Genomic DNA, 10,564 nt, shown 5'->3' with positions numbered 1-10,564 from the left:
GCCGTGGGGTTAACGGAAGCCCGGGAAACCGTGCGAGCCATACCTACACGGGGGGATCATCCAGTTAGTCTAAGAGATCGGTAGATCGGTTGCTCAGTTCAACCACACCACTACTCCCCAACTAAGGACAAAACACTAGAGGTGGACAGGGAAAAGCCTACCCTGGAATGGCTCCCCCCCTCTAACGCGTGTAACCGCCATAGCAAGGCCACACAACAGTAACAGAACCAAATGACACGCATACAGAAATAATGCATAAAAGGGAGGTTGATTAGAAAGTTACCTAAATTGATGGAAAGGAGATGGAATTGCGAGTCTGGGAAAATGCAAGAAGGACGAACAGAGGCACCGCAGCAACACTTCGAAATCTTGTAGCAAGGAGGAAGAAGGGAAAGATAGGGAGTGTGAAAAGGTGTAAAAGCACCAAAACCAACCGTTTAAAAACTGCTCCCAAAGCGCGAAACGCCTGGGGACAGAACGGTCTTTTCAAACGGGGTTTTTTACCCCATTATGAGCATTCAATGCTCGGCGCAGGAAACGAAGCGATGAAACGGTTGCTTAAGCAACCAAGAGACGCGCGTTGGGGGCACACCTTTCCCACGAGCGGCCGGCCAGACGAGATGCGACACGACACGCCATTGGTAGTTCCCACGACTACCATTGGCGCGTGGGGGCACTGTTACGGCCTGGCCCAAAACCCGCATGGGTTGATCCGACCCGTGCAATACCCGACCCGGGCACGTGCCCTCCACCCGACCCGGACACGCGTCCTGTACGACCCACACACGGCTGCAGAGCAGCGTCCTTGGGAATATGGGCCTGTCCTCCCGTGGGGCCCACCACTGACATGTATATAAGGGGAAGATTGGCTCTTCCCCCGAGGTACGTCACATTCTCTCCCCTATCATTCTGCTCGCCTGCACATTGCTGACTTGAGCGTCGGAGTGTCTTTGCAGGTGGCACCCCCCCCCCCAACATCTCCTCACGACCAAGTGCTCCAGTGCTCGGCTACTCGACAACTCGCGAGCAGTGCGACCCAAGTGAAGGCGTCCTTCCCCCTACATCTAACCACCCGACCTGTTCGGAACCCGACTACTGAACAAAAGCAAAGCAAAATATCTTCCACAGCCATAATAATAAGACAGTGTGGCATAGGAGGGGCTTATCCTGTTGAGTAGCCGAAATTAAAGGACGAAGATGGCTATGAGTGCTGCTGCATCCACATGGCTGATTCCATGTATGGCAAGAACACATGGAGAGCAATTGAAGCTGCACAACAAGTATAGTAGTAGTAGTAGTAGTAGACATAGCAGAATAAGATGCAACTGCAAGGCATCATCATGGATGACGTCAGAGTTGGATCTGTACGATCTTCTTGGGATTGATAACACATCGGGTCAGTCAGAGGTGAAGACGGCCTACCGCTCTCTCCAGAAGCGGTGCCACCCGGACATCGCGGGCCCTGCCGGCCATGACATGTCCATCATCCTCAATCAAGCTTATGCCATTCTCTCCGACCCCAATGCTCGCCTCTCATATGACAGGGAGCAAGCCAAGATATCAGAATTCAAAGGCTTCACCGGCAGACCCCTGTACTCGGTATGGCGGGGCTCCCAGACCGAGCAGCGGGCCATCTTTGTCGACGAAATCAAGTGCGTTGGCTGTCTCAAGTGCGCTCTCTTAGCTAACAACACCTTTGCTATTGAATCTGTTTATGGCAGAGCAAGGGTTGTTGCTCAGTGGGCTGATTCTCACCACAAAATCCAAGACGCCATTGATTCCTGCCCTGTCAACTGCATTTCGTAAGTATATCTCCTCTGACCTCTATGCTATTTCTATTCCCACTTTCTGAATGTTCAGAGAATTGCTGAGATATGATTCATTCATAGGCTAGTTGACACACAAATTTTGACACGCATCTCTTTAACTTCTTTAATTTGAGAGTTGGCCAACATCCAAGACCTAATCTAGTAGGCTTGTCAAGTGATTGTCTTCCTGTCACTCTTCATTAAGTAAGGTACATTTGTAAATTTTTTATTTATTTATTTTTTTTTTTGAGTAAAGTGACAATTAAATTTTTGAATATTTTGATTTTGGATTAATTAGCAAAAGTATAATTTAGTTTTTTAAGATAGTAAACAATGGAAACATGATATTCTTTTATTAATGCATCAACTAAAATTAGATGTTTATATGTCCTGTTAATTATTCTAATGTGTTTATCTATGAAAGATAGTCATGTAAATGTAGATAACAGTTTTGGAGCGAAACTTCAGTTATTTTAATAAGATTTATGATAATAGAGAGCAGTTGATAAAAGGTATATGAAAACACGAAAGATAGTAAATGATTCACTGATTAAAACTAAATCGTTTTTATGCTCATGTGACAGTAACAAAACATGCACTATTATAAATAATGAAATATATGGACAATTCTATAGGAACCTGTGTTATCAAAAGATTTTCTGCGATTCTTTTTAGTATGGAATGAGTCAATCATCCACTTTGATATCTTATAGAAAAAAGATAGTGATATTGTTCTTTCATTGATCAAGAATTTCGATTTTTGAGAAGTATCACGGCCATTCAATAAGAAGGATTTCAATTTTTTCAAATGAACAATTTGAAGTTTTGTTTTGCATTATTTATTAACAAAAGGATATATATCAATTGTTTATTATTTTAGAAGACCTAATTAATACTTTTTTTTTAAAATTAATTAATTCAAAATTAATATTTCTTAAAATTTAATTGTCACATTACTCTATTTTTATTTTTATTTTTATTTTTTGGTTAACACTCTATTTAAATGATTGACATGTGATAAAAGTATACATGTTCCGATGACCTGATAAATTTTTGCGTGTCTTAATCTGGACACCGTATGATCGAAAAAAATCGAAACTGGATCCGGGACATGCCTCGGATTCCCCGGCCCGGTGAGGATGTTTATCCTTCAAAATTTGAAATATACTTAGGGGCAGAGGCTTAGGGCACGGTAGTTGGATCACTGACGGCTGCAATGCATTGAGAACACCAAATGGATTGTGCTTCTTTGCTCAGAGCCTCTTGTTTTTTTTGTTTTGTTTTTGTTTTTCATCTTTCACTCTTGACCCATTATGTTATGTTTTGGACAACACTAACAAGACCTACACATTCAAGACTAAAGAAAAAAAAAAAAACTTATGACGTAAAATCAGATATTTTTTTTCAGATTATTATTAATGGTAACTTGAACGCATATAGATTTTATCAAATCTAAAATTAAATTAGAGTCTAAAAAATAAATTTGATATATATTTAAAATTGGATATGAAATAAGACAAATTTAACTTCACTTGATTCATATACATTCTTAATATATAAAAAAAATTATAAACTTATCTTTTATACTATACAAATAAAAACAATTTTAATGGTAAAAAAAGTTTTTAATAGAGAATAAATTTTTTTATTAAATTTACGAAAAAGATGTGCATTGAACATAACAATTTTTTATGTAAGTTTTTTTAACTAAATAAATTTTTATTCTTTACTAAAATTTCACTCTTCATTGGGATTTTTTTTTATAAATTAAATAAATGTGAAACTACTAAAATAAATAATTTTAAAAATATTTACCGAAATAAATATTTATCTCTTATCTCGTTTACATGGTAAACGAGTTAAGAGAGGGTATGCAACACGTGTTTATCTCGTTTACAGTGTAAACTCTGTAAACGAGATATACATATTTTTTTTTTTAAAAATTGAAAAAAATAAAAAATATTAATAATATCAATAATTCAAACTTTTGGCATACAGTTAGTACATAAAAAAGTTGGTAAAAGAGACTAAAATAGATATGTTTAATCAATTTTAGTCCATTTTAAATTATAGGCATTAACATGTTTACTTGGAAAGCATTAAACTGCCCACTATTAACACGGTTATCTCTATTCTAACTATCCACTATTTAAAAATTTAAAATATAATTTAAATACACGTGATTTATTTAATGACCCAGTTAATATATGTCATTACTCTATTGGTATATAATATGAAATATTTTTTTCTTAAATTATATTTCAAATTTTTATGTACACCCATGCAACAAATAAAATTTATATGTATTCCCGTACAAAAAACAAAAGGAGTGAGTGAATATGGAAGAAAGCAAATGTGCTGCCTACTATTGATAATGGGTAGTTACAAATATATTTTCACAGCACACTATTACTATTAATAATGGGCAGTTACAAATATATTTAAAAGCAAATGTTTGTTGGAGGTTCAAAAAGATGCAACTAGCTTCAATAAAAAGGTTTTTGACAATATTTTTGTTAAGAAAATAGAGCCGGAGAAGCTTTTGAATGACGTTCAGATTACTCTGGAGAGTCAGGAGGATCAACAGCTTATGGTCAAAGAGCAAGTTTTGCATCAGGGACTGAATGCTGTCCTTCTTCAAGAAGAGCTGTTGTGGTATCAAAAATCTAGAGAACAATGGGTAAGATGTGGAGATAGAAATACAAAATTTTTTCACGGTTATTAGACGAAAGAGGAACAAAATTCATGGGTTATTTTTAGAGGATGGGTCTTGGGCCACGGAGACTTCGACTCTAGAAATGGTGGCAAATTCTTTCTTTCAAAAACTCTTTTCTACAAGGGAGAATATTGACCTGGACGCCATGGGGCATTTTCCTTGCCCGTCTCTTAGTACTGAGGCTTGTTAAAAGAGCTGTGATGACCATGAGTTCGTTTAAAGCCCTAGGGCCAGATGGATTTAAAGCAATTTTCTACAAAGAGTTTTAGGACTCTCTTAGCAATGATGTGTGTGGACTGGTCAAGCGAGAATTTGAGGGTGAGCCATAAATGCGGCTATTTTCGATACTCTCGTTGTTCTAATTCCTAAAGTGGAAGTTCCCTCTCCCTTACAGGAGTTTCGGCCTATTAGCTTATATAATGTAATTTATAAAATTGTCACAAAGGTTCTAGTTAACAGGTTCAGACATTTCCTGTCGAAAATCATTGGTCCTTTGCAAGGAGGGTTTATTCTAGGAAGAGGAACCATAGAGAATATTATCATTGCTCAGGAGATTATGCACTTCATGAGGAACACCAAGTCTCGAAAAAGGACCATGGCGTTCAAGTTGATTTGGAAAAAGCTTATGACAGGGTAGACTGGCAATTTTTGGAAGCTACTTTGGTCTAGTTTGGGTTTCCAAAGGCTACCATTAATCTTATATTGAATTGTGTGACTTCCTCTTCGTTGGCAGTTTTGTGGAATGGGAACGTGCTCCAAAATTTCAATACAAAGAGAGGGTTGAGGCAAGGAGATCCCATGTCTCCTTATCTATTTGTACTCTGTATGGAAATGTTTGCCTGCTTTATCTCTCATAGAGTTTTCCAAGGTTTGTGGAACCTGGTAGCGGTTTCTAGGAACGGACCATGACTCTCTCATTTGATGTTTACAGATGATTTTTTGCTTTTCTGTAAGGCATCGAAAGCTCAAGTAATGGAGGTTATGCATTGCCTGGACTTGTTTTCTAGAGCGGCAGGTTTGAAGATAAATCTTCATAAGTCAAAGGCCCAGTATTCCAAGAGGGTGCCGGAGAGGAAAAAAAAGGTTCTCTCAGGAGTCTCTAACATCTGGTTCTGCAATGATTTGGGTAAATACCTGGTAATTAACATCGATCATGTCAGAGCTTCTAGGAAGACGACTCAGGAGGTTAATGAAAAAATTTTGAAGAAGCTCTCCAATTGGAAAGGATGCCTGCTGAATAAGGCAGGGAGGCTTTGTCTTGTTAAATCGGTTATGGCCTCTATCCCGGTTTATGAAATGCAAATTTCTCTTCTCTCGAAGTATGCATATAATAAAATTGATTCCTTGATGAGACAGTTCTTGTGGAAAGGCCAAGCGACCGGCAAAAGGCTGCCTCTGGTCAGGTGGGAGGTCGCCATAACTCCTAAAAGGGCAGGAGGATTGGGTATTAGGGATACTACCTGTGCTAACATGGCGCTTCTGGAAAAGTTGGTATGAGATTATCTAAATAATAGTGAGAAGTTGTGGGTGCTGGTTCTGAAGCATAAATATCTCAGGAATCAATTTGGTATGAACGAAAATAGTAGAAATTCTTCATCGACTACCTGGAAGACCATTGTTAGTGCCTATGAGCATCTCAAGGAAGGGCTTCATTGGAATATTGGGGATGTCCACAAATAAGTTTGGTATGATGAGTGGACTCCTTTTGGTAAGCTTTGCAACCTTGTTCCTTATGTACATATTTCTGAATCAGATTTCATAGTGGCTGACTTGTGGAAAGGGGTGTCTTGGGAGGTTGATAATCTTACCGTGCCTATTTCGCATGAGATTAAGCAGTTTATTTGTAGTCTGAAATATCCTAGTTTAACTGAGTTGGAGTCACAATGGGAGTGGTGACCTACAGCAACAAAAAAGTATAGTGCAAGGGGGGTTATAGATGGTTATTAGAGAAAACGTTAAATTGGAATGCCAATAGTAACTGGAACTGGTTGTGGAATATAAACATTTCAGAGAAGTTCAAATTTACTATGTGGCTTGGCTTACATGATGCTTTACCAACTGAGACCTTTCAATTCAAGCGGCATTTAGCTTCTTCAGATATGTGCAAGAGATGTAACAAGGCGCAGGAGACTATGGAGCATTGCCTTAGAGACTGTGAATGATCAAAGACAATTTGGCATATGTTGGATCATAGTATCTTGGACTCGACGGCTGGTACTACTCTTGAAGCGTGGTTTCAGAAGGCCTTGGCTAACAATGAGGCATCTTTTGGTGCAGGACTTTGGTGGGCATGGAGACATAGGTGCAATGACATATTCAATACTGACAACCCTTGGACAAACCACAAGGTTGTTGCCTTGGCCAGAATTACCGCCAAGGACTTACAGGTTTACAGGAATTGAAACAATGTCTTTAGGTCTCTCCGAAATTTCCTGTGTTGGAAACCACCGGTAGGCAACAGTTTTAAAGTTAATTGTGATGCAAGTTTGTATCTGGATTCAAATTTAGCGGGATTTGGGTGTATTATTAGAGATTTTAAAGGAGATTGGATCTCGGACTGCTCTGGAAGCATTCCCCCTGGTCTATCATCATATGTGAATTATTTGCTGTTTTGAGGGGGCTGGTTTTAGCTTGTGATTGCGGTTTGAGGAATATTATATGTGAAACGAATTGCCTCGACATTCTGCCCATCATGCATGAGCTTACAAGTGGGTATTCATTTGAAGTAACAGATTTGGTTCACAAGATTCAGGAGCTTTTATCTCGTCCTTGGCTTGTTCACGTTGAGTGGGTGTCCCGAGAAGCAAATAGAGCTGCGGATTGGATGGCTAGATATGGTGCCAAGAGTAACTCTAATAATATTATTTGGTCTGAGCCTTGTGCTGATCTTCAACAAATCATCCGCTCGGATATAGGATAGTGTTTGCTTTGTTTCTTTCCATGTTTAGACACACAAAAAAAAAATATGCTGCACACTATTGATAATGGGTAGTTAATTTTATATTTCAAATTTTTATGTACTACCATGCAACAAATAAAATTTATATATACTCCAGTCACAAAAAAAAATTATATGTACTCCCGTACAAAAAATAAAAGGAGTGAGTGAATATGGAAGAAAGCAAATGTGCTGCCCACTATTGATAATTAGTAGTTACAAATATATTTTCAGCACACTATTACTATTAACAAGACAATTACAAATATATTTGAAAGCAAATGTGCTGCCCACTATTGATAATGGTAGTTACAAATATATTTCCAACAAATTATTAATAATGGCAGTTACAAATATATTTGAAAGCAAATGTGCTGCCCACTATTGATAATGGGTAGTTACAAATATTTTTCCAGCACACTATTAATAATGAGCAGTTACAAATATATTTGAAAGCAAATGTGGTTACCACTATTAATTATAGGTAGTTACAAATATTTTTTCAGCACACTATTAATAATAGACAGTTACACATATATTTTTAACTATACATTTGTTACGATGGATAACCGGAGATTAATAGATTGGATGACATTGGTTGGCCCAATCGTTTGAAAGAGGAGGCCTTCGAGTGGATCTGCACTTTGGGGGCCTCCGCCCGACTTGTGTGCGTGAAAGAATGGGGGTGGTACCTGCAAAGACACTCCAATGCCTAAGTCAGCAAGAGTGTAAGCAGGTCTAGAGAGTATTGAGACTTAGAGATACTTGAGGAATGTCAGTGTATTTATAGTGGTGAACCAATAACCACCGTTGGAGTAGTGCCACTTTTTTAGGGTGTTAACCGTCCCTTTATCTTGGGGAGGTTAAGATATGAATACTGGAAGTGGTTAGAGAGATTTTAGGGGCAGTTACTCATCTGAATGAGTGCTTATCTGCCAGCTAACCCTCGTTCCCAACTTCTTTAGAACAAGTCGTGGTGAGTGCCGACTTCGTAAGACGAAGGTCGGTGCCGGGTGAGGCTCAATCCGTGGGATTAGGCCTTTTGTTTGGACCTAGGCCTTTACTATTGGGTCAGGGTATGAATAGTGCCCCTACTCGAGCCCAATTTTCTTTTCAAGATTTGGGTTCGAGTATTCTACTCGGGGTCGTAGCCAACTTGTTGGAGGACCGACGTGATGGTCTGAAACCGACGTGACTTTTCGTGACCTTTTGGTTCTAACAGTTACGTCTAATCAAGCGTCGCGTCCGTTAGGGATGTGCGTAGGGATTGATGGTCTTGGTAATGGTGCATTCTCATTAATGACTGCCCCGCTTTTACCATTGTGCCCCTAGCATGTTTATAAATACTTTCCCTCTCTTTCGTTGTTTCGTTTCTGCGATTTTCAAATTTCTTCTTCATTTGTTCGTGCTGCATTCTTGTGTTCGAAGGCTTTTACTTCCTCCAATCCTGATTTTCAGATAAAGGTTAGCTTTTTCTTCTTCTGTAACATGCTTTCTATTTGCATGCCTTTATTTTGTAGATAGATAGGTTGGTTTGTAGATTTCTGTTTGGTTTCGTATTCCCTCCCTTTAGAGACTGTGTTTTTTTATTTTTATTTTCTTTTTCCCTTGTAGGTTTTTGTCCCCTTTTTAAGAAAAGAAATGGCTTCCGTAGATATCCTTTCCCAGTGGGTTGATGTTACAATCTTAGGGGAGGAACCTTCGGTCGATACTTAGTTTATCACCCACCTTCGTACTCGCCACAGAATTTGTACTTCTGAGGAGGATGAGCCGAAGTATGAGTTGGTAGTCCCGGGCCCAGAAGACCGGGTTTGCTTTGGGAGGGCCAATGAAGTGGCCCCTCCTTTTTTCTTTATGTATGAGTGTATGATCACCCGTTTGGGTGTTTTTCTTCCTTTTTTCAAATTTTGAGATGTTTGTGTTGCGTCACTGCCGAGTTGCCCCTACTCAGCTTCACCCTAACTCTTGGGGTTTTTTGAAAATTTATCAATTTATCAACCAGGCTTTGGAGTTCTTGACCTCTCTGAAGATTTTTTTCTATCTTTTTCATATGACCAAACCCTTTAGTGGGCTAAATAATAAGCAACAGTGGGTGTCTTTCCGGGCAATACAAGGTCGGAGAGTTTTCACCCTCTTTGACGAATCCTTCCATGACTTTAAAAATTATTTTTTCAAAGTTCAAGCTGTAGAGGGTCACCACCCCTTTTTCTTGGACGAGAGTTCTTCTCCTCGCTTTCCCCTGTATTGGTTGGAGGCCTCCCCCTGTGAGAAATATGGTCTGGACGACCTAGACAAAGTGGAGGCGGCCATTGTGGGGTTCCTCCGAGAAGTGTGGGGGAAGGCCCCATATCTGGACACTAAGAAATTCCTCCAGGGGTCTCCGACTTTTATCCAGGCGCAACTAGGTAGCTTTTGTTTTTCTAATTTGCTTCCGACTCGTGATTTCTTGTTCCGACTTGTTTGACTTTTAGTTACTACTTGTTTTTGCAGAGATGGCGAAGAAGAACGCTCAGGAATCTTACCAGAGAGTCCAGGAGGCCAAGGCAAGGTCTCGAGCCAGGACTGGTGGCACCAAGGCGATTATCTCTCCTCCTCCTCCTCCCCCCTGGAACACGGGGACTCCTTCTCAGCCCATTGTGATTTCTTCTTCAACTTCATCTCGGCTGCCCCCCTCCGCCCGACTTCCTCCTGAGCCAGAGAAGAAGAAGCGCAAGACTTTAGAGTCTGGCTCTTCTTTTGAAGGTGAGGTTAAAGCGGATGCTCTTGCATTCGTCCGAAAGTACATCTACCCCCATGCTCGTATAAGTATGGATGATGTTTCTGTTCGGAACCATCTTACCACTCTGGCTGAGGAGAGTCTCAGGGCGGCGGGTGTTTGTGGTAAACTCTTAGATATTTTTTAGAAGACTCCTCTCAGCTCTTTGGGTTTAACCTCGAAGGTTGAAGAGCTGGAAGGAAGGCTTCTTATATATCAAGAGCATGAGAGGGAGTTGAAAGAGGAAGTCGCCAAGCTGAGGGAGGAGAGAGATAGCCTCCGGGAGAAGGAGAGTAAGTTGCAAGCCCAATGCAACATGGAGGTGGGCTTGAGGAAAATAGCACAGG

The 10,564-nt window shown here is 39.9% G+C and overlaps 1 protein-coding gene across 1 annotated transcript; it reads left to right on the top strand.

Moving 5' to 3' along the window:
* Nucleotides 1–1,150: 1,150 nt before the first annotated feature.
* Nucleotides 1,151–10,154, top strand: LOC130956284 (chaperone protein dnaJ C76, chloroplastic-like). The gene is made up of 2 exons (XM_057883324.1): nucleotides 1,151–1,802; nucleotides 9,953–10,154. Exons 1-2 carry the CDS (start codon nucleotides 1,198–1,200, stop codon nucleotides 10,152–10,154), a joined length of 807 nt encoding a protein of 268 aa, XP_057739307.1. The 5' UTR covers nucleotides 1,151–1,197.
* Nucleotides 10,155–10,564: the final 410 nt, after the last annotated feature.

This window comes from Arachis stenosperma, chromosome 10, assembly GCF_014773155.1.
Source record: "Arachis stenosperma cultivar V10309 chromosome 10, arast.V10309.gnm1.PFL2, whole genome shotgun sequence".
Lineage (NCBI taxonomy): Eukaryota > Viridiplantae > Streptophyta > Magnoliopsida > Fabales > Fabaceae > Arachis > Arachis stenosperma.
The sequence above is the reverse complement of the archived record's forward strand: the minus strand, read 5'-3'. Positions and strand labels throughout refer to the sequence as shown.

What these genes read in the sequence shown, in the direction of transcription:
- LOC130956284 (XM_057883324.1), top strand. Translation starts at nt 1,198, where the DNA reads ATGGCTATGAGTGCTGCTGCATCCACATGGCTGATTCCATGTATGGCA. An exon ending in TGCCCTGTCAACTGCATTTC is followed by an intron (nt 1,803 to 9,952) that starts GTAAGTATATCT and finishes TTGTTTTTGCAG; the next exon opens with AGATGGCGAAGAAGAACGCT.